Raw genomic sequence first — 25,018 nt, 5'->3', positions numbered from 1 at the left:
TGTCCAGCTTTTGTTGTTTGGGTGCCGGGGGCCTCCTGCATTAGCCGCAGCTCTGCTTCACCACCTGGTGGGACTCGCTGTGTAAGTGTGACTGTGCCGTGACTCCACATGTTTCTTCAAATCTGATGTAGTGTTTTTGAAGCTAGATAGCACTTTGTCACCAGCACAGAGTGCACAACTAACCTTGATACCGTCATCTTTAGCTGAAACAAACTCACAACAGTTCCTGTATTTCAGCTAGAAAATGCGTATCTTTCTCCTCCTTCCATTGTTAACGTTTGTGTCGCTGTGCTGTTATTGTCCTCATGCTGAAAACAGGACGCAATTGTTGCATCGGCCAGAGGTCACTCCCCAAGATGCAAGAAGAAAGCAAAAATATATCTTTGTATTGAGGAAAATGACAAGAATAGTAATGGACAGAGACTTGGATAAGTAACTTTAATCTGATTACTGGACTGCAAATAGTAACGCGTTAAATTACTCGTTACTGGAAAAAAAAGTACTAAGTAACGTGTTACTGACAACACTGAAGACAGGAATGTTCTTTATGACTCAATATAAATTGATATTCATGAGAGATAATGTTTGAGATGTGCTTGACAGACTATAGGTCAACAAGTCATTAACAACAATATAAATACTTACAATAATTTGTTGGCAAATACCAGTAATCACTTTTTAGCACAAGAAAAATTGCTCCACTGCCCCTGTGTAGAGTGTGGTATCATGCACATTTTGCAGTGCAGTACACATGCAAATTCAAATCAGTTTATTGCACCATATAAATTCTAACATAAAGTTATATTTGTTTATTAGCGGCCCAACACAATGTATTAATCGATAGTAAAGAGTATATTTGATCCCAAGATTTCCAACATTTTTCAAAACTGGGATGTGTTTTTAATAATTCCTATTATTTTAAGATACCACAGAACCAGACGAAATTAAATGTCATGAGAAAAGATCAACATTTTCTTTGTACACTTATGGGGACACAGGAGGGGGGGTTATGAAAAAGAGTACTCTTTGTACATATTGGAAAATGTTGACAATTGTGAAGGACCCCTAACAGGATCCAGGTTTAATGATCATTCGGTGTAGTATATATCAGTTCTTGCCACATCAGGTCTACTTGTTGCTGGTTCAGTATACAGTATGATGGTGTTGGTATTTCTACCACAGAAGAATCCTTCCAGAAAAGTCAATTCTAAGTAAGTTTTTAATAATCCAGATGAAACATCTGGATTATTTGTTGTGAAATGTCCTAAATAAGTAAACAGAATATATGATAAGATGATGAGACTCACTGACTGCAACTCACTCATTGTTCATTTAGCTGAAAATGTCCTCTCATGTTTTATAGATCAAAGACTGAGAAGCCCTTACCAGTGCAGCTGCTGGATATGTTGAAGAATTTGGGAGAGGAGCAGCTGAAACTTTTCCACTTTTACCTGCAGTATGAACCTGGAGATGATTTCCCAACCATTTATAAGTGCCAGCTAGAGAATGCGGACAGACTGAAAACAGTGCATTTGATGGTGCAGACGTATACGGACAATGTGATGAAGGTGGCGAGGTCTATTGTAAAGAAGATAAATGAAGGTCTGTCAGAGAACAAGATATGAAACACTCAATGCCTCATGCAGACAATCATATCAGGATATATTTTATTAAATGTATTGAAAACTGAGGCTGTTTTTTTTTCAACTTTTTAAATTTTTGTCTGTTTTCTCCTAAAATTATGTTTGAGTACAAGTATTATATTTACATTATTTTGAAACCATGGAGTTTTTTACTTTGGAAAAGACCAGTTCATGATTCAAGGTGCACTTTCCTCCAACAGGAACTCCCTCAGCACAGACATCTTCATCATTTTTATCAGAAGGTAAGAGTTTCAGTGTTTGTCTGAGGAGAAGTTGGTAAGACAGAAACACACAAAGCTTCAGCTGACCAGTCAGAGCTCTGGTTCTTTCTATGTGGTATCCATGTAGCCTCGGTGTAGCTCTGCAGTATGACATGCTGACTTAATAATTTCTCATTTGACTTCACTGGTTATAACAGCAGTTACCTGATTTTTTTTTATCCCCTGGAATCACATCCAGTTAAAATGAATGGCAGCACTCCTCATCCTCAAAGGAAAGGAAGGGGTCAGCCACCCTTTGGAGGAAGCTCATTTCGTGATCTTATTCTTTCGGTCTCTACACAGAGCTCATGACCATAGGTGAGGATAGGGATGTAGATCGACCGGTAAATCGACAGCTTCACTTTAAACCTCAGCTCCCTCTTCACTACGACAGACTGGGTGCAGCATCTGCATCACCGCAGAAACTGCACCAGTCTGTGAATCTCCTGTTCCTTTCTCAAATCATTCATGAACAAGACCCCAAGACACTTGAAATTCTCCACCTGGGGCAGCAAATGTCGCTGAGCCGGAGTGGGCAATCCACCCTTCTCCAGCTAAGGGCCATGGCCTATAGTGGTGGGTCAGTTGCGTATAATTCGGTTCTAAGAGCCGGCTCTTTGAATTGAAGGACGGGAGCTGGCTCCGGATTGTGAGCCTTTTTTGTGGAAGCTGCATGTGATCAGTTTAGATGGGTGGCAGCGTCTGTGCATCTACAGTGAGCAGGAGAGGAGGGGCCATGGACACACCATGCAGTGAGTACAGAAACACTAGAGAGGGAGAGGTTCCTGCAAATTTCGCTCAGAGACAAGAAAGAGCTTCAGGAATTTGTGCTTTACATAGAGGCTACACGCAGGGAACGGTGATGAAAATAAGTGACAGAAAACATAGTAATGTTTGGACACATTTGAATTTGACAGAACGGGAGACTGTAAGCTGCCGAGTTGAAATTTCATATTGAACAGGCTCCACAAACAACCTGCGCAGACATAGAAGTAGTAACCGGGGGGCATTTGTCCCACCCAAAAATTACCCCATGGAGGGGAAAAATATTTGATTTTGTAATCTTTCACTCATGTGCTTTTATTTTGAAAGCGCAACACAGCATCATGTCACTGCGTTCCCCCACCCCCTGTGAATGGCCAACAGAAATGCATTTTTGACCACTAATAAATATTTTCGACCAATAAAACATATTGAACTTTGCACTTGTGTGTGATACTAAATTACTTTTGTGCTATTGAAATATTTAGCTTGCTAGTAACAGTGCGGCCACCTGATAAAGTAACATACAGGTTTTCATGATATTAAATTAGAATATCAAGAAAAAGTATATATATTTCAGTAATTCCATTCAAAAAGTGAAACTTCTATATTAAATTCATTCATTACACACAGACTGATATATTTCGAACAAAAGCCCAGGAACAAAACAAAACGGGGCAAAAAAAAAAAAAAAAAAGCGGCGACACAAAGCCGGAACAGTCCAAAAACAAAAACACGGGTAACAAGGAAGCAGTCCTGGGGACCAAGGCAAAGAACAAAAAACAAAAAACACAAGGCCAGAACAAAAAGCAACGGCACTAGGCGGGAAGACAGTCCAAAAACAGAAACAAAAAACGGGGATGAGGAAGCACAGGGGCCAGAACAGTGGATGAGGGCTGAGGGCATGAAATAAAACAAAAGCAACAGAACAAAACAAAAAGCGACGGCACAAGGCTGGGAGCTCCAAGTCCAAAACGGGGTCAAAATGAGGAACAGTTCAGGAGCTAGGGGGCCAAGACAGAAACAAAAATAACAAATAGCAGGGGAAACAGTTCAACAGTTCAGGGGGCCGCCCAGGCCAAGGGGCCGAAAGGCAGAGTCCAAACCAGTCGGGGGGCCAAATGCAGTACCAGCGGCGGCGACGAGACTGATCTGGAGGTCGACCGCAGCTTCAGCGGCGGCAGCGAAGAGGAGACAAGGCAGGAGGCCGACCGCAGCTCCAGCAGCAATGAGGAGATGAGGCAGAAGGCCAACCGCAGCTCCAGCGGCGTCGGCGACGAGGAGACGAGGCAGGAGGTTGACTGCACTCCCAGCTGCGGCGGCAACGAGGAGATGAGACTGGAGGCCAACTGCGCTCCAAGCGGCGGTGGTGAGAGGAGACAGGAGGCTCGGACTGAGCCAGACGCTCAGTCCGAGTGTGACCCTTGGGCCTCAGACGCGGCTCGAACTGAGCCGGACCCTTGGGATGAATGGGACCCTTAGAGAGAGGCCCCGAATGCGCAGGCTGGGGCTGCATTGCAGGGCACACAACTGCTTGACTGGACACCTGTGGCTGCTTAGAGGATTGCCTGCTTAAACACCTCAGACGGAGAAACAGTTCTACTCAAAAGTGAGAGTTATCAGAAGAACCGATGTATGGAGGGACATATCCAGAAGAGTTCATCATGTTATTGTCTGTGGCTGCGACCGGAAGCACATCATAGCTTTCCGGCTCCATCTTTCTCTTACGGTGCCGAACTCTGCCTCCGTGACCCCACTGTAGGTAGAGAAAGGCGAACGGAGCCGGCAAATGACGAGGCAGGAAGTGGAGAGTCTGGAGACAGCGTGAAGCCGCCAAGCTTAATCCCCGGCGGCTCGGGCGGCGGATGAGCGGCTGTTGCACGGCGTGGCTGCTGTGCAACAGCCGCTCATCCGCGAAGTGATGAAAATGTATTTTTAATGTATTTTTATTAAAATGATGACCATATAACAAATAAACTGGGCTGGGCTGAAGCCAGAACTAAAACTACGGGACACAAGGGGCAGAGAACACACACAACAGATACACAGACGATGTTGTTTCATCTATGTCTAGACGACAAAGAACAGAAGAAAACTGAGGGCTTAAATACACATTAGGTAATCAGGGCAAGAGGAAATACCAGGGCACAGCAGGTGAAGCAAATGAAACTAATAATAGGGGAAGCAAAACTAAACGCAAAGCACGGGGAACACAAGACTGTCAAAATAAAACAGGAAGTGACTAGACAAGGTACTAGACTTGACACAGGGAAACACATGGGACTAGAAAAAAAACTGAGGAATACAAAAGAGAACTAATAAACATAATCACAGAAATAACAAACAGAACCAGAGGAACACAAAACACTGGGCCACCAGCCCAGGACCATGAAATATACATGTCCAAACTTTGGAACATACTGTAACATGTTTAAGCAAACTGAAGGTGGACACGCCCACCTTGATTTGCAATGAAATGACCCAAATATCTGATTTAAAGAAAAGTTACATTCAAAATCCAAAATAAATTCCTGATAATGTATAAACCACAACAGACTAATAATCTTATCTGCTGTTTTTAATTCAGAGGCTCTGCAAAACTGTCAGTCTAAACTAAAATCTGCTCTGAAGAAGAAGTTCCAGTGTGTGTTTGAGGGCATCGCTAAAGCAGGAAACCCAACCCTCCTGAATCAGATCTACACAGAGCTCTACATCACAGAGGGAGGGGCTGCAGAGGTCAATGAGGAACATGAGGTCAGACAGATTGAAACAGCATCCAGGAAACCAGACAGACCAGAAACAACAATCAGACAAGAAGACATCTTGAAAGCCTCACCTGGAAGAGATGAACCAATCAGAACAGTGCTGACAAAGGGAGTGGCTGGCATTGGGAAAACAGTCCTAACACAGAAATACACCCTCGACTGGGCTGAAGACAAAGCCAACCAGGACATCCAGTTCATGTTTCCATTGACTTTCAGAGAGCTGAATGTGCTGAAAGAGGAAAAGTTCAGCTTGGTGGAACTTGTTCATCACTTCTTCACTGAAACCAAAGAAGCAGGAATCTGCAGCTTTGAACACTTCCAGGTTATGTTCATCTTTGATGGTCTGGATGAGTGTCGACTTCCTCTGGACTTCCACAAAACTACAATCCTGACTGACCCTAGAAAGTCCACCTCAGTGGATGTGCTGCTGACAAACCTCATCAGGGGGAACCTGCTTCCCTCTGCTCACCTCTGGATAACCACACGACCTGCAGCAGCCAATCAGATCCCTCCTCAGTGTCTTAGCAGGGTGACAGAGATCAGAGGGTTCACTGACCCACAGAAGGAGGAGTACTTCTGGAAGAGATTCAGAGATGAGGAGCAGGCCAGCAGGATCATCTCCCACATCAAGACATCACGAAGCCTCCACATCATGTGCCACATCCCAGTCTTCTGCTGGATCACTGCTACAGTTCTGGAGGATCTGCTGAAGACCAGAAAAAGAGGAGAGCTGCCCAAGACCCTGACGGAGATGTACATCCACTTCCTGGTGGTTCAGGCCAAAGTGAAGATGGTCAAGTATGATGGAGGAGCTGAGACAGATCCACACTGGAGTCCAGAGAGCAGGAAGATGATTGAGTCTCTGGGAAAACTGGCTTTTGATCAGCTGCAGAAAGGAAACCTGATCTTCTATGAATCAGACCTGACAGAGTGTGGCATCGATATCAGAGCAGCCTCAGTGTACTCAGGAGTGTTCACACAGATCTTTAAAGAGGAGAGAGGGCTGTACCAGGACAAGGTGTTCTGCTTCATCCATCTGAGTGTTCAGGAGTTTCTGGCTGCTCTTCATGTCCATCTGACCTTCATCAATTCTGGAGTCAACCTGTTGGAAGAAGAAAAACTAACCAGAGAAGAGTCTCTAACAAGAGAATCTATAGAGAAATCCTTCTACCAGAGTGCTGTGAGGAAAGCTTTGCAGAGTCCAAATGGACACCTGGACTTGTTCCTCCGCTTCCTCCTGGGTATTTCCCAGCAGACCAATCAGAGTCTCCTACGAGGCCTGCTGACACAGACAGGAAGTAGCTCACAGACCAAACAGGAAACAGTCCAGTACATCAAGAAGAAGCTCAATGAGAATCTGTCTGCAGAGAAAAGCATCAATCTGTTCCACTGTCTGAATGAACTGAATGATCGTTCTCTAGTAGAGGAGATCCAACAGTCCCTCAGATCAGGAAGTCTCTCCACAGATAAACTGTCTCCTGCTCAGTGGTCAGCTCTGGTCTTCATCTTACTGTCATCAGAAGAAGATCTGGATGTGTTTGACCTGAAGAAATACTCTGCTTCCGAGGAGGCTCTGCCGAGGCTGCTGCCAGTGGTCAAAGCCTCCAACAAAGCTCTGTAAGTAAATAGTACTCATCCCTTAAAAAGTTGATTTTACTTAACAAGAAAGCAGATGTGCAATTCACAATATTAAACCATGCAATCGGTGCTGTTCCCTAAAAAGCTTAAAAATATTAAACTAAATCATCATCAGCACTTAATGATACTTAAGGGGGTGGGCCTGTCGCAACTCCCATTGTATAGCCCAGACAGGTTGCCAGCCTGTCCCAGGGTAAACAGAGAGACAAATAACCAATCACACTCACATTAACACCTATGGGTAATTTAGAATCACCAGTTAACCTAAGCCCACTAACTGCATGTCCATGGACTGTGGAAGGAAACCAGAGTACCCAGAGAAATCCGATGCAGACATGGGGAGAATATACAAACTCCACACAGAAAGGCCCAGGCCAAGGTGGATTCAAACCCACACCTTCTAGCTGTGAGACAACAGTGCTAACTTTTAAAAGAACTGTTAGAATTAGGAAGTGACTAATGTATACCCACAGGTCTGTGTCAGCAGGTACTGAACTAATCACTAAATCTATCAGCAACTCACTCATTTCCATTTACATATAAAGGTATAATATATTGTGTTTCTACTAAGCAAATTTAAAGTGGTTTATGTTTTACCAAATTTAGATTTGACATTTTTCAGGTAATCATGATCTGTAGTCTAAAGAAACATTTGTTTTTCTTGTTTAGGATGAACATTTGAACAGAAATATCATTGTTTTGTTTTGTTTGTTTGTTTGTTTGTTTGTTTGTTTGTTTTTGGGGGGGGCAGATTGAGCAGCTGTAACCTCTCAGAGAGAATCTGCAAAGATCTGTTGTCAGTTCTCAGCTCCCAGTCCTGTACCCTGAGAGAGCTAGTCTTCAGGACCAACAGCCTGAAGGATTCAAGAGTGAAGCAGCTGTCTGCTGCAGTCCACAGTCCACACTGCAAACTGAATACACTCAGGTCTGATTTTTATCAACTTATCAACAAAATTAACCAATGAAAGGATTTAGCCAGTGAAGGTCAACTGAATACATTTATTGTTTATTCCTTTTCTTTGAATCTTTTTCATTATTTTTAAGGTAAACTGTCACATGTCTAACTTTTTTCTCATTTCGTTTGTGTGTTTGTTTGGTGGGGTCTTTTCTTTTCAGACTGAGTGTCTTTGACCTCCCAGAAAGAAGCTGTGAAGCTCTGTCCTCAGTTCTCAGCTCCCAGTCATCTAGTGTGAGAGCAATGGACCTGAGTATCAACAACCTGCAGGATTCAGGAGTGAAGTTTCTGTCTGTAGGACTACAGAGTCCATACTGTAAATTGAATACTCTAAGGTCAGATCAAGTAATATTTTCCAAAATAAACAAAGAAACAAACCTACACCAAGGCACCTCACTCTGGACAGTAATTACGTTTAAAGAATAGTATTGCATTTTGTGTATTCTCAGTTTGTTTGCTTGTTTGTTTGTCAAAAGTAGCCTGTATCGAAGTGCAAATCAGATAAGGGTAGCATGGCAGATGTTTACTTTGATTACACATTATGTGGGTGTAGGTAATGGATAATAGGTACAAATTTGTAAGTAACTGGACACGAATAAGAGTTTATTATATAATATTATGCTATGGTAAATGTAACTATGCAGCTCACTCTCTCTTGACAATACATTTTTTAAAAATATTACACATTTTAGGGTCACCTTGAAATAGGTATATGTGAAACGTAAAAGTGAGATCACAGGTCGAATGTACAAGCCTGTACACCACTCTTGTAATAATCATAGTTTCTAAGTTATAAGGCTTTTTATCAAATTTCAAGCAATAAATTATGAAGTTGACCTTGGAAACCTTGGTGGATGTCACCCAAATTTTAATGGCTTGTTAACATGACCCCACTCTATAGCCCAACAAAGTTTCAGAGTTCATTAAAAACCTTTTGAGCTATCATGTTTGCAGACTGAATAACACATGTAAATGTTACCAAAAACCTAACCTCCTTGGTGGAGGTAAAAATTAAATATTGAATGAAATATTGTAGCCGATAAAGGTTAATTCAAGTTAAGGTCAAGTTATTTCATATGTTATTGTACCTTAGTAAGGCATTAAGGATTCCTGAAAAAAAGAGATTAAATATGGCTAACTCTACAAACTATTCACTACACCCTGATTGCACTATAACAACAGTAATAGTTTATTATTTCTCTTTTATTTTTCAGACTGAGTCACTGTAACCTCTCAGGCAGAAGCTGTGAAGCTCTGTCCTCAGTTCTCAGCTCCACGTCCTCTAGTCTGAGAGAGCTGGACCTGAGTAACTCTGACCTGCAGGAATCAGGAGTGAAACTTCTGTCTGTTGGAGCAAAGAGTCCAAACTGTGAACTGGAAACTCTCAGGTCAGGATTTAAGGCTTTGTGATGATTATTTAAAACCGGACTAATATTACTTTAAAAATGGCTAACCTTTTTATGAAATTATCAAGTAAACTGTTATTTACTTTTGGGTAGATTATTAGACTCTGAACTACTGTCCAAATGTTTTCATAGTAAGTCAATAAAGTCAATAAAATCTAGAATGAAGTTCAGTGTCAGTGCAGTAGATTAACAACACCTACATGTGGTGTTTGACAAAAACAAACTGAACTCTATGAACGAGTCAAAGCTCAAATCCTGCTGCATCCTGATGTTATCACCACATGAAGCTGGTCAAAGCTGCTCAGAGAGCTAGCTTGGTTAGATGCTCATTAATTAGACTTCATCTTGGTCTGTGCAGCCTATGTACACAACCCCGCATTTATGTCTGCATTTATTCTTGTGTAGCTGGATTATGTGTGTTAATTACCTTGTGGTCATGTGCCGGTGTTTTACATGCGGTGCCAGCTGGGACTTTTTCCTCTTTGGGTGCTGCCTTGTGTGCGTTTCTCAGGTGGACTTTGATGCTGGTGGTTTTTTTCCAAAAGTGTTCCGCACATGTTTCCATCATTCACAATAAGACGCTGGCTTCTAGCTGTGCTAACCCTAACCCTACTGGAGCAGAAAAAATTATTTCATATCAATCCACAAAGCTTTTAAATAAAACAGTGAAATGGAGGTCATTTTATGCATAATTTCAGTTTGTTTTAGTTTTGTAAACTCACAATACAGTTTTAATTAGTTATCTTTTTTTCCTTTTAATTATTGTTATTTATTTCAGTTAAAGACAATGTTTTGTTTGTTTTCATTAACTATAATAACCATGTTGTACTCACTGTACACTTAACACAATTGATGACCACCTCCACGCATTCTGTCTCTGCAGTTTTTAATTTAAAAGTCTGTAGATTATAAGTTCTCTAATGGTCATCGTGTCCCAATGCAAGCAGAGGTTTTTAACGTCTGTGCACCACCCATGTAAAATGATGCAGTCCATTAATTCAAACACACCTGTTTTGGAGGTAAACGCACTCTCGTGTAGCGTAAATGAAATATCTGGTCATAATCAGTGTTTTTGAGCTGTGCTGTGTTGTTTAAATTGAGCAGAATAACATGAAATACAATTAGTGAATCTCTCTTTGCTTTTAATTGGGATATTTTGTAATGAGCAGACAGACATTAAACGTTGTGGTGAATGTTTTAAAGGCTGGCCATTGGTGAAAGCCTCGAGCTCTGAGGGAAGACAAGCTATAGAACTGAGGCTCCAGCATATCACGGACAGTTCAGAAACAATTAGAAATTAGAAAAAAAGCTGTTTGTTAGCTGATTAAGTCATGTCTTAGACTGGTCTTATTGCTAGCGGATCTATTGTGACCCAAAGTGCAGCCGTGACTGGTTCTGAATGACGGCTTTACAGCAGACAGCTGCTCATATCTTCCAGGTACTGCGTACTGGCGCAGAATCATTTAGTGGTACGCAGTACCGGAATGTACCGGCTTACTTTCACCCCCGCTGTTACATCACACTGATCTATATGAAGCTTTAGATACAGAACACACTAATCAATGATCAATGATAGAATAGAATAGAATCTTTATTGTCATTGTACACTCAAGTTGCACAACAAGTTTAAAAGTGTAGTTCTTCCTGGTGACTCAACAAACAATAAAAAATATAGTGGTAAAATAATAAAATAAATAAATAAAAAATAGAATACATAATATATAAAAATAAAATTCAAATTAGATGAGAAAAGACACACACACGCACACACTCAGCACTTCCACCCCACATCACTTTCCATTGGACAGCACAGAGGTCATTTCAATGATGGCCCTGGTATAAAAGCTGTAAACTGAAATCTGAAGCATCTGCCTGATGGCAGCAACTGAAACAGGGAGTGTCCAGGGTGTGAGGGGTCCTGAAGGATGTTCTGTGCAGCGGGCATTGAACAGTTCCTGGAGGGAGGGCAGGGGGCAACCTGTGATCTGTTGAGCAGTGTTGATGACTCACTGGAGTTTTTTCCTGCTGTGCAGCTGCTGAACCACATGCACAGACAGTAGGTCAGGATGCTCTCTACAGAGCAACGGTAAAAGGACACCAGCAGCTTTTGGGTCAGATGGTTGCTCCTGAGAACCCTCAGGAAATGCAGTCTCTGTTTTGACAGTGCTGGTCTTGTTGATACTCCAGGTGAGGTCATCCTCCAGGTGCACTCCAAGGAACTTAAAATCTGAAACCAGCTCCACTTCATCCCCCTCAATGAACAGAGGTTGAATGACATTTGTTGTCCTCCTAAAGTCTACTACCACCTCCTTTGTCATAGTGGTGTTCAGGATCAAATTGTTCTCGTTGCAGCAGCCGTCAGGGTGGTGCAATGAGAACAATCCCGGTATGCCGACTCATCCCCCCCGAGATGAGCCCCACCACAGTTTCTTTGTCTCACCTCTTTTCAAATTCTGTTTAATCATTAGTTCCACAGCATGTGTTTTGTCCTGTCTCCCTCCCCCCACCCCCAAGTGGTCACAGCAGATGACTGCCCCTCCTGGTTGTGTTGGAAGTTTACTCTTGTTAAAAGGGTGTTTTTCCCTCCCACTGTCACCACGTTCTTGGTCACAGGAGGTCATTTTGTTTGTTTGGTTTTCTGTGTAATTATTATATGGTCCTTACCTTTCAATGTAAATCACCCTGAAGAATTAAACTGAATTGAATTGAAACCCTGTGTCAGCTGGGATAGGCTCCAGCCCCCTACGACCCTGAATAGGATAAGCGGAAGTGAATGTATGGATGGTTGGATGAATCTGTCTTCTCTTTCCCATAAAATTGAAACCATACATGTTAGATGCTCCTCCTGGACCCTGTTTTCATTGGAAGTATCTTTCTGTAAAAGGGAGTTCTTCCTTCCCACCATCACCAAGTGCTGCTCCCAGTGGATTGCCTGATGGCTGGGGCTTTCTCTTGGAGGGTGTTACCTATTGTTGTCTGCTGGAAACTGTCACATATAAATAAAGCTAAATTTAACAAGTGAAAATGCATAGATGTTATTGCATCTGACAAACAAAACCATTGCTAACAGATGGATTATTTTGTATGTCTGCAGTCTATCAGGCTGTCTGATCACAGAGGAAGGCTGTACTTCTCTGGCCTCAGCTCTGAGCTCCAACCCCTCCCATCTGAGAGAGCTGGACCTGAGCTACAATCATCCAGGAGACTCAGGAATGAAGCTGCTGTCGGCCGCACTGAAGGATCCACGCTGGAGACTGGACACTCTCAGGTATGGAGAGGATGTCTGATAGAGGAGGAAGAGCTGAACACTCACACATGCCAGAACTTTTTTTTCCCTTTTGCTCACTGCAGCAATATTAGTGTATTTAAACAATAACAAGAAAAACTTAAGTTCCAGATGGTTCACTGTGAGCTTTTTGGAATTGGAGAGTCACATGTCTGATCTGCTGATAACAATATTGGCAATATATTGTTTCTGCATGCTTTCTTATGTTAGAGCTCTAATTTCAGTTCACGAGATGAGGCTCTAGGTATGGAGGAAAAAGATGAGGTAAAGATGAGGAAGGAGAGAGAGCAATGGTAGAGGAGCAGAAAAAAATATAAAAATTTTAATTGGTCATGCGCAGTACCAGTCAAAAGTTTGGACACACCTTCTCATTCAATGTTTTCTTTTTCACCTTCATTGTAAATTAACACTGAAGTTATTCAGAGTACGAACACACAAGGAATCATGTAGTAAATTTAAGAGTTAAAGAAACAAAACATGTTTTAGATTTTATTTATTTTGTACCAAATGTGTTTATTTTCTTTCTTGGATACATGTGATTGACGAGTACATTTGTTCATAAATGTTTTAGATTTTAGATGCTTCAAAGTGGGCACTTTTTGCTTTGATTACAGCTTGGCAGTCTTTATTTCGGACATATTAAAAAAATATTGGCATACATGTAAACACACAGGCATGCCTGTGTATACACATACACATATACACAGAAACATGCACAGCTTCATGAGGTAATCACCTGAAATGGTTTTCCAACAGTCTTGAAGGAGTTCCCAGAGGTGCTGAGCACCTGTTGGCTGCTTTACCTTCGTTCTGAGGTCCTACTGTGACAGTTTTCCTATGATTAGGGGTGCCAGCCAGGTATCACTCTGGGTTGTATCTCAGTTCACTTCAAACAAAACAAATGTAAAAAGGCCAAAACAAAGATTACACTCCAGGTTTTCCAATGTCATACACAAACAAAACAACGAAGGGGGTTCCCAACTTCCCACAGACAGCGTGTGTCAGCTGCTGCTGTCGACAGTTCATAAACATCTAACCAGCGAGTTTGACAAGCTGGAGGACTTACAGCACCATGGCCTGTAGTAGATCGTCCAGTCCTGGGTCATTCCCGTCACTTAATCCCGGCAGTTCCTCACTGATGGGGTCCTGTCATGAGGCTAAGCTACTCACGGAGCCACTAAGCGAGGGGTTAAACTTGCTGTGAGTACTTCCGAGATCGCATGGATAACTCATGACTTTTCCTGATGATCGCCGTCTTCCTTCAGTGTTCACACTCAGGGCCTACTACACTGAGCCAGGGCCCATAAGTAAAGTGGTATGGGCTGGGATGAACACTACAGCGCCAAATCTTTGGCATGCTATTGGTCAACCTCCAGAGGCCATGTGGGTAAATAAAAAAACAAACAACATGGGTGCGCATAATTTAAGGGACAGCCATCCCACTGTCACATTACTCATCTTGGATTTAGATCAGGTGATTGTGGAGACCAGGTCATCTGACACAGCACTCCATCACCCTGTTTTTTGGTCAAATAGCCCTTACATAGCCTGGAGGTGTGTTTGGAGTCACTGTCCCTTTGAAAAATCAATGATGATCCCACTAAGTGCAAACCAGATGGAATGACATGCCACTGCAGAATGCTGTAGTAGCCACTGCCTGAAAAGTGGGGTTTTCGACAGTTACTGGTGTGTAATATTGCCACCGCCTTGAGTTTTCGGGCTCTCAGCAGGAGGCTTTGGTCAGAACAGAAAACTGTAGGGAAACTGCCGTGGACTCTCTGTCAGTGCTCATTTTGCAGAGAATGTCAGCTCTTATTTTCTTCCTGACGTCAGCTGTAGCCACCAGAACGATCACTATAACCACAGTCTGGTGGTAACCACACTATTGTGGTTTGGTTTGTGCGATTGTTTGGTGCCGGACCCCCCTTAGTATCAAGGGGCTCCGTCAGAATATTTTCATGCTTTAATCCCTGATTAGTGATTAAAAATGGACCCACAGTAGAAACATAATTTTGAGGATGCTTGTGAATAAAAAGCATTACAGCATTAAGCTCATGCAGCCCCCAGTTTTTCAACAAAAAGCACTGCAGCAGCTGTTTTAGTGCAGTCTGTTGGAGCCGTTACTGAGACAGTGCGCTCAGGTGGAGCGAAAGGAGCTCTTGTTCCTGTAACCACCTTAAAACCTTTACTGGGAAACAGCTGGAGGTCCTTCATCAACCACCTGATCAGCAACATGAAGAACAGAGAACTTTGTAGCTGCTCCATCCACCCTGTTTGTTTCACACAGAGCAGGGGTGTCAATCACAAGACGGGCCAAAATTGAAGACACATTCTGAGTCGCGGGCCGAACAGGATTAAAAATAATTATTTAAATCAGTAAAATGAATTTGAATGGCCAGAATACAGCAGCTTTTTCCTCAACTGTGATGTGAATTTCTGCGCTTCACAGTCGGAAAAACGCTGCATAAAATGCACAGTGTGTCCACTTTGTCAGCAAAAAGCAGCTGCAAACACAGCGGTGGAGACATGTAATCACGTGGTCCAGTCCCCAAAGTTGGAGGGACGTATTATGATGCTTCAGGAGAAAAGTCGACTCTCAGCCACCTTTCATCCTGGAGCCCTGCTGAGGCTTTTCCTTCACTTTCTATGAACTGACAGATTTCCTCAGGCAGCTCATCGCACCTGTGTAATAAGGCGCGTCACCAAATTCAGAAGCTATTTACTCCAGAAAAGACTGAAACTGCTGTGATTTAAACCTCTGCCTCTTATAAAGTTCCCTGTCTGTGTTACGGTGCTTATGGCACATTCGGACTGTCAGCTCACCTGTGCAGGTCTCCCTCTGCATCTTCTCCCGTATCTGTCCCACCAGTCTGCTCTTTTCCCCCCATCACAACTGAGGAATAGAGACAGATGGTTTACCTCCGATGTCAGCGTTCAGGTCCTCTGCCTCCCACCTGTTTGGAAACTCCCTGTTTTCCACTTTTCATTTGGTCATTTTTGGGGGTCGGGAAGCTTAATATGTTTACTCTGTAGACTGAGCAGAAGAGACACTGGATCGAGACTGATGTTGATTTTAAAAATTTTCTTGATGGGATGTTTTCCCAGATCTCCCCTCAATATGTTGAGCTGCTCTCCAAGCCTTGACTGTATTAACAGTAATTGGATTGTTACAGCATTTACTTATCATTTTCATATTTTTAAGAAAAAGCAGACTTTTAAGAGGGCAGCTGCATAGTGAGGCCTCTATATCCAGCCACACTGTGGATGGATTTCCAAATATCCACTCCTGAGTATATAAGAGAAGAGAACACAGTTGATATTTTTTGAGATCTGGAAGGTCTAAGCCTCCCATATGTCTTGGAAGCTGTAGTGTTGATATTTTTATGAAGGCCCTTTTTTTTTGCTCCAGATAAAGGAACTAAACCCGCCTTTAAGTCTTTGGATCCACTAGTTCTTATATAATGCTTTTCTACTCTGTCTTGAGCACTCAAAGCACTTATACAACATGTTTAATATGAAAACTACATTTCCAAACTTAATATTAATCACATTCAAAGAATCTAAAGCCATTCCAAAGAAACTTCCTGCTTCCATGACTAATTTCCATCCATCCTTCCATTTGATCCTGTTCAGGGTCGTGGGAGCCTATCCCAGCTGTCATGGGGTGAGAGGGAGGGTACACCCTGTATAGGTCATCAGCCTGTCGCAGGGCGAACACAGAGAGACAGACAACATTGACACTCACATTCACACCTGTGGGCAATTTAGAATCACCAATTAACCTAACCCCAGTAAGTCCATGTCTTTGGACTGTGGGTGGAACTGGAGAAAACCCACACAACCACAGGGGAAATGTGCAAATGCCACACAGAAAGACCCTGGCCAAGGTGGACTCGAACCTAGGATCAGTCCAGATCATCAGCAGTTTGATCCACGTATGGATTGAAGTGTATGTGTGAAAATGTTGGACTGTGGACAGTGTGTGTCTGAGAGTGATGTAATGTCCATGTGTGCATGCTGACAGAGACTGTGCTGGTCTGACCCCCCTCGTCCTTTCAGGGCGGAGCCTGCTGGAGTGCGATGGCTGATCCCAGGTCTGAGGAAGTGTAAGTGTGTTTTTAATGTGATTGATGAAAACAAAGCAGCACACATTCAACCATCTTCAAACTGTCACATCACTCCAGGGCTGGACTGGCAATCGGGCATACCGGGCATTTGCCCGGTGGGCCGACAGTCCTCAAGGGCCGATGCCATTGGATTTTTTTTTTTTTCTAAGACACCGGCCCACAATTTAGAGGGGGCGGCCCATTGGCCCATCTTCAATATAGACATTGGACAGAACCAATCAGGATATAGGATGAAAGCGGCCCCACCCTTTCCCCGCTAGTAGTTTCAGTGTTAAAGGAGAGGCAATATGGAGAAACCGAAGCGGCAGAAAGGGGGTGCGGAGAAGTTACGTGTGAAGAAATTGAAGAGTGTCGCTGTAGATGCTACGAAACGTTCGCTGCTGTAGTCTCCACGTCCTCTGTAACAGTAATGCTGCAGCAACAGCAGCTTTAGGCAGAGCCGGCCAGAGGCATAGGCGACATATGCGGCTGCATAGGGCCCCCTGACCACCAGGGGCCCCCCAAACTCACCCACATTTGTCATGAAACTTTTTTGGTTTGTTTTAAGTTTTTACAAATGCCAATTTCCTAAAAGAAAGAAGAGACTATTCTAACTGTCCAGATTTGTACACTTGTAACAACACTAATTTAATGAGTAGGCTACACTCTAATATTTCTGTCTCAGACTGATGCTAAAATGCTAATTCATGCATTTATTACTTCTAGGATGGACTATTGTAATTCATTATTATCAGGCTGTCCTAAAAGCTCCCTGAAAAGCCTTCAGCTGATCCAAAATGCTGCAGCTAGAGTACTGACAGGGACTAGAAAGAGAGAGCAGATTTCTCCCATATTGGCTTCTTTTCATTGGCTCATAATATCGTATCACCCCAACAGAGCACTTCTCTCTCAGACTGCTGGCTTACTTGTGGTTCCTAGGATACTTAAGAGTAGAATGGGAGGCAGAGCCTTCAGCTTTCAGGCGCCTCTTCTGTGGAACCAGCTCCCAGCTTGGATTCAGGAGACAGACACCCTCTCTATTTTTAAGATTAGGATGAATGATGGGTTTTCTCTGTAATTATTGTGGGGTCTTTACCTTACACTATAAAGTGCCTTGAGATGTCTGTTTGTTGTGAGTTGCACTGTATAAATAAAATGTAATTGAATTGAAAAGGCTGAAACTGTAATATATCCTAAAAAAAAAAAAAATCAACTTTAACCCTCCAGCATTAATAACAATTAAGTTCAGGGGACAATGAAGTGGTATGAAGGGGGCCCCAAATCAAATCTTGCTTAGGTCCCCTTCAAGGCTTGGGCAGACTCTGCTGTACGTGAAGACAGCAGCAGTGTGATGAGCAATGGTGACTGATTAATATCAATATTTATTTACATTTGCATACTTCCCCAAATCTGGCAGCCACGGCCCTTTAATCTGATAAAATAGCAAACGGTCAAGGCCGAGAAGTGTTGGATGAGCAGCAAGTGTCCATTTTAGGCTGCATCACAGCATTTTAGATTTTTAGGTCAAAGGTGTGTTGAAAGGCTGCACAGTAGTTTGAATTTGTAGCCTCTGTGCTGGTTAAATATGTTTTAAAAAGCCCTCAAGCAGGTGAAATAACAGATTTTAAAAAACTAAATGATAGGTCGAAGCTTTGCAATTTAAGCATTACTAAAGTAAGTTAAAAAAAAAAAGTATAAAAGCATTATTAGCAAAAGGTATGTCCACACTGAATAAGAGTAAGACAGTGACAAATGCTTCTAAGACATAGTTGCTGGCCGGTCTAAGCCAAAAATGCCAGGGACGATTTTTTGTCCCAGTCCAGCCCTGGATCAATCATTCACATCTCTGATGTCAGGAGTCATCATCAAAGTGTCAATCAATCGAACAGATGATGGATCAATAACTGCAGCTGGATTGTGTTTGTTCTCTCCATCAGATTCCTGTCAACTCACAATCGACACAAACACAGTACAGACAAACTTACAACTATCTGACAACAACATGAAGGTGACACGTGTGGAGGAGGTTCAGTCATATCCTGATCATCCAGACAGGTTTGATGTTTGGGAACAGCTGCTGTGCAGAGATGGTCTGACTGGTCGCTGTTACTGGGAGGTCGAGTGGAGAGGAAAGGTTTGGATATCAGTGAGTTACAGAAGAATCAGAAGGAAAGGAGGTGGTGATGACTGTTTGTTTGGAGGGAATGATCAGTCCTGGAGTCTGCAGTGCTCTGATTTATTAAGTTATGGGATCTGGCACAAGAACAGACAAACATCTATCTCCTCCTCCTCCTCTCTCTCTAACAGAGTAGCAGTGTATGTGGACTGTCCTGCTGGCACTCTGTCCTTCTACAGAGTCTCCTCTGACACTCTGATCCACCTCCACACCTTCAACACCACATTCACTGAACCTCTTTATCCTGGGTTTACACTAGGATCTGGTTCCTCAGTATCTCTGTGCTGAGCTGAGTGTATCTTTATCCTCCTATTAGAGAAACACTCTGACTGTTGAACAGATACTCCAGTCTGTACTAGGGGTGAGTGATATATATCATCTATGATAATGTCGTAATTGCTGTGTTAACGATGTGCGAGATGACATTATTGAGTATGCTAATTAGAAAAAAAAAAAACAACAATCACGTGCCTCAGCTCCACGCATGCACTACTTTATGCTTTAGTACGGGCTGCTGCACGTGCGCATTGAGAGCGCCCATACTGTGCGCTAGCATAGCTACCTAAACAACACACCTAAAGCTGGAAATGAGTGACATCGCCAGCCGCGCAGTCTACTGCTTTAATTTCTAGGCGTGGAGGTGGTTTGCAGTTTGCAGACTTTGTAAGAAAACAGCTCGACAACTAACCTGTTCTATCATCAGCAAGTATGAGGAATATGAAAAGTTTCAGGAAACTGCTGTCCAAGACAAACCACGACTAGCGGAATAAAGAGGAAAATAATTAAAGGATGGATGTTAATATCCTTTAAGTTAAAGTAGGTTTGTTACAATCACTGCATCATAACCCAGCGACATTCACAGAGCTCACCTGTTTGGAGCCTCGGATAATGCGCTGAAGCAGTCTTGGGAAAAAAAAAAGCAGGTTTCTGATCAGATGAGGGTGTGTAGTTTCTGTGATTTAGTTTGCTATAATGTAGGGGGGATGCCCCTGGACAGCCTCTTTTTTTTGATTTTTTTTTTTTTAATTCTCTCAAGTCTTTCTATTTACATTTGTCATGGCCAGGACACTCTTGAAAAAGAGATTTTAATCTCAATGTGTTTTTCCTGGTTAAAAAAAAAAAATAATAAGTTAATGTCTCAAAAACATAGATTTAAGTCTCATATTTTACCAGCTTTCACTTCTTGTATTAACACTTTTTTAAATAATGCAAAATATAGTTTATTATCGTTATCAAGAAAATTACAGAAAATATCGAGATATTATTTTTTGTCAATATCGCACACCCCTAGTCTGTACCTGTCTGTCTCTTTCACTCACAAACACGTTTTCACATTCATGGATTCAATCAGTTGATGTTTGAAACTGTTCTCAATGATTCCTTGTAAACTTCTTCCTCTTCAGTCCTTTAAAGATGGAAGCTGCCATTATTCCAGGATCCACATGTTGTTTTTCTGTCTTTTTCCACTCAAAGCTTCACAGTGAATATCAGGATGTTGTGTTTCTCTGAAGCTCACTTCACAACCAGCTCCTCTGCATTTTCAACAAGTCTGAGCTCATTCAAATCAATCCAAATCTTTGATTTCTCTTTCTTAATGCCATTTTTCCAACCTCTCCACATGCTCTTACTGTTGGACTCATTTTTGGAAGCTGTGACAGAAGCAGGACAGGAAGGAAGCTCTCAGCAGGAGCACCTTTTCACAATAAGAGCACATATGCATGCTTTTTGCTTTTGAACTGATCCAATGACAGAAACATGAACTTCCATATTGATCAGATGTTGATGTGCAGCTCTGATGTCACTAACATCTCCTTGAAGTCTTCATTGATGGTGATTTGTGGCCCTCTGCTGGTGAGAAGATGAACTGCATGAAGTGTTTGAAATGAGCTTTTTCTAATTGGACTGCTGACTGCTGTTAACCACACTGAGACCAACACTGATGTCTTCAACACAAACACTGATGTGGATGAACAGTCACTAAAGACTATTAATGTCTATTTGTGTCTTTAACATGTTTGTGTTTGTTCTGGATTTTTTTTTTTATCACTTTTATATTGATATTTACTGTCACTATTTTTATATCATGTATTAAAAATATATTAATGATTGATTAATGAACACTGAATGCATTACTGTTACTGGGGTAAAAGTAAGACCTGTTATATCTGAAACTTATACATGGTTAAGGCCTCGGTGGGATGCAGGAAAATCTCTGTTTCACATGACTTTTGTAACCTCATGTTGTATTTTAGGAAGTCTTATGACAGGTACGGTCCAAAAGTGGAGTTCTGCAGACCCACCTGCATTTTTGTAACATGAATTAGTGAGGAAATAAATTCTGGCTAAGTGTGATGGCATTAGAGGTGTTGACCTCGTTGACGTGTACGCCTTAAGCATGTGATTGACGAGTGGGTGGAATAATGGCAAAAGATGATTGGTTGGGGTTCAAGTTTCGAGGGATGAAACCTATGCAAATTAAGTAATGACAAAGGAGGGGGTGGGGAGAAGTCCCCAGGGAATAGTATAACTGCCTGCTGGGTGCAACCCAGGAGCAGCTTCTTCCTTTTGTCTTTTCTATGCTAACTGCTTAAGGCTACACTCCCAGGAGGCGCTTAATGGCTTTCTTGTTCTGTTTTACCTCTGTGTGCAATAAATACTTGAAACAAATCCTTTTCATCTCCAGTGGTTTTATTGGAAAATTTGGTTTTAATTGGTGTTACTCCAGGCCTGAGCTGGGGCTTCCTTGGCTCAGAAAAAGAGCAAAGAGGAAACTGGACCACGACCAACATTTTATATAGATCTGGGATGTTGTTCCTGGAATCTGCTGGAGCCACTCTCCCAGTTTGGGGGTCACTGCCCCAAATGTTATGATTACCACGGGGACCACTGTTACCTTCATCTTTCACATCCTTTCCAGCTCCTCTGAGTCCTAGGTATTTATTGAGTTTCTCGTGTTCCTTCTTCTTGATGTTGCCGACACTTTGTATTGCAACATCTATCACTACCTTCTTCCTTTGTTTGTCCACCACTATGATGTCCTGTTGGTTAACCACCACAAGTTTGTCTGTGTGTATCTGGAAGTCCCACAGGACCTTAGCTCCGTTGTTCTCAACCACCCTTGGGTGCAAGTCCCATTTTGACCATGGGACTTCCAGGTCGTATTTGGCACAGATGTTCGATATCTATTGATCTTGTGTAGAGCTTGTTCCTGTGCTGCCATGATTAGTGCCTTTATGCTGTCTGTCAGTCCAGCCATTGGTAGGATTTTTTTTATGTCAGCCACTACCAAAACATTACTGTCTTTGGAGCAGGAAGTCAGGGGTTCGTCTCCCAACCAGCGTATACATCCAGTAAGAGTGCCCAGGCTAGACCCCCATGCTAATCAAGCCTACCTCAGATTATCCAATCCAATTTATTTATAAATCACTTCTTGTGGTACGAAGACAACAACCTTACCAAAGATGTAGTAGACTAATGAATAAGGGTGCAACTCTTCCGTAACAGTCCCTCCCCAGCAGTGGTGATCTATGGGCTGAGAATGGCAGCAAAGGAGGTAGAAAGTGAATATAGAACTGATGCCCGAAAATTCATAGAGAAAGACTTCTATGTCGACGATGCATTAAAGTCTTTCTCGATCAAAGCTGAGGCTACTGACGTCATACAGAGAGCTCAAAAATGCTTCCTCTCTCAAATCTGCATCTCCACATGATTGTCTCCAACAAAATGGAAGTAGTGAATGAGGATGGGGCCAAAGATATCAAAGATCTTGGTATAACAGTTGATGAGCTTCCAGTCCAGTGCAGCTTAGGGGTGAGTTTGAATCCTGTCCACCGGAGCAGAAACCCTTAATCGATGTTTTGTACTCTCAACAGTAAGCAGCTTGTTTGATCCTCTTGGCTTGCTTGCACCTGTAACTATCAAAGGCAGCTCTCCAGCAGCAACCTTGAGTGGGACAACCCACATCACAAGTTCTCCATCTCACAAGCCACCTTCAGATTTTGTGTGTTCTCAGATACTTCAGTGAAAGCCATCACAACAGTAGCCTACCTGAAGGTCACACATGAAGATGGGCACAACAAAGTTGGGTTTGTGAGTGAGCATTAAGTTCTTTTCCAGATACCCAACTGTTGATGAGTAGTAAAGTCTTGACAAGATGGTGTGTGTGTGGTTCTAAAGGCCATATCATCATTTTTAAATCAGTAAGAGAATGCACTATGAGCAGACATTGCTATTTGTTGATAAATTAATTAATAAAGCTTAAACTGTGTTCTAACAAAAGAACTAACTTGAAAGGGTGATCAAAATTTTACTCATAGTTTTGCACCTTTCAATCAAAACGTTAAATTTACTATGAAACAGTGAACAACACATGATGTGGTATCAGGGGCTGTTGAAATTAATGGCATCACAGTAATGCTTCTCATATTTATCATAATGAAACCTGACAGTTCTGTGAAAATATTATTGCTGCAGATTCTTACCATCCTTTTCTAGCCACTTTATAAATTTGACTCAAAGTCAGAACATAAAGTAATTTGTCTTTAAAACATTACAGGTTAAGAATAATATTCCCTATCTTGTGTACACTTAAAACTTTCTTTTTTGATAAAGCTTGCAGTTGTAGCTGTAGTGACACTGAGCCATCCCTTTGTTATGCTGCAATAGGCCCAGGCTGCTGGGGGGGGGGGGGGGTCCCTTTTCATTCACCTTATTTACTCTGTTTATACCAGTGGTCCCCAACCTTTTTTGAGCCACGGACTGGTTTAGTGTTAGAAAATATTTCCACAGACCGGCCTTTAAGGTGTGGCGATAAATACGCCAATCTCTGGTTGCCATGGTAGCATTTAAACACGCCTTCAAAATAAGATACACCTTAAAAACATGCATACAGTAGAAATCTCCTCAGTCGGGGTCAAATGCCCCGTGGAATTTCAGCCAGCGTAAAAATAAATAAATAAAAGAATCCATCATAAGTGTAAGTCAGATAAAATCCATTTATTCAAAAGACAGTTTGGGGTCTAATATCAAATTTCGCTGCAATTGCTCCTGCTTCATCTCTGGATTTGCTTCTGCAAATTTTATAATCTCATATTTTTACTTTGTATTTTTAGTTTGTAGCTTAAGCTTGCCATGATTGTCTCCGGTGAAATGAACTGATAGATGCCAGTATACGAGGCACGTGAGCAAAAAAAATTTTTTAAAAAAGGAAAAAGATAAAAGGGGTATTTATTTAAAATAAAAAGCATAAATAAGGATTTAAGCTACAATCAGATCAGATTATATTGATGAGTGGTTCTTTCATTCACCACCTGTATTGATGCATTTGGCCTACTTGTGCTCAAATACCTAAAACATTAGGCTACAGCTGGTTTGTGTACTAACGTTTTGATCCATGACACTTGTGCAAATTTTGATTTAAAAACATTTACTCTTGAACAGGAGAACAGGAGACAACTGTACACTCAGAATCAAATCAAATAAGCTACATTACTTTTGTAATGAGACGGTACAGTAGAAATGAACATAAAAATATTGTTTCAATGTGAAAAAAGAAGCTGTGACTGGTTTCTGCTTTTTACATCAAAGGCCTGTCATCTTATCAATAGAGCCTGCGATAGTACAAAATCTCAACTGTCAAATTGTTCTTCAGCTTGCAGAAAAAGAAATAAAGCTTTGCTGACAGGAGATATAAAGATGTAATTAACATCCCAGTAAATGCCCACTGACGGGTCTTTTTGTTTGCAAAGCCACTAATAACATCTGTAAAGTCCAATTGTTTGGCTAATTGGCTTTCAATCGACAGAATGGCGAGGCTGTTCAGTCTATCCTAGCCCATTGTTGATCTCAGGTAGTTCTTAACCAGCTTCAACTTGCTGAAAGCCTGTTCACCCCCTGCAACTGTGACAGGAAGTGTGCAGAAAATTCTCAAAGCAATACAAAGTTCTCCAAAAATGCTCTGTAGCTGCATCTTCCAGATGGCATTAAGGAGCTCAAGAGAGGACAGATTTTTTGGAAATGTAG

The 25,018-nt window shown here is 42.0% G+C and overlaps 1 protein-coding gene across 1 annotated transcript in view; it reads left to right on the top strand.

Annotated features, from left to right (window-relative positions):
• Window positions 1–19,285, top strand: part of LOC115791131 (NACHT, LRR and PYD domains-containing protein 3-like) — a 286,561-nt gene extending 267,276 nt beyond the window's left edge. The window contains exons 9-12 of the mRNA XM_030745255.1: window positions 9,238–9,411; window positions 12,524–12,697; window positions 16,775–16,821; window positions 18,759–19,285. Of these exons, the coding sequence (XP_030601115.1) occupies window positions 9,238–9,411; window positions 12,524–12,697; window positions 16,775–16,821; window positions 18,759–19,285 (922 nt within the window). The remainder of the gene's footprint in view (window positions 1–9,237; window positions 9,412–12,523; window positions 12,698–16,774; window positions 16,822–18,758) is intronic.
• The last annotated feature ends 5,733 nt before the right edge of the window (window positions 19,286–25,018 follow it).

This window comes from Archocentrus centrarchus, chromosome 2 (assembly GCF_007364275.1).
Source record: "Archocentrus centrarchus isolate MPI-CPG fArcCen1 chromosome 2, fArcCen1, whole genome shotgun sequence".
NCBI lineage: Eukaryota > Metazoa > Chordata > Actinopteri > Cichliformes > Cichlidae > Archocentrus > Archocentrus centrarchus.
The sequence above is the reverse complement of the archived record's forward strand: the minus strand, read 5'-3'. Positions and strand labels throughout refer to the sequence as shown.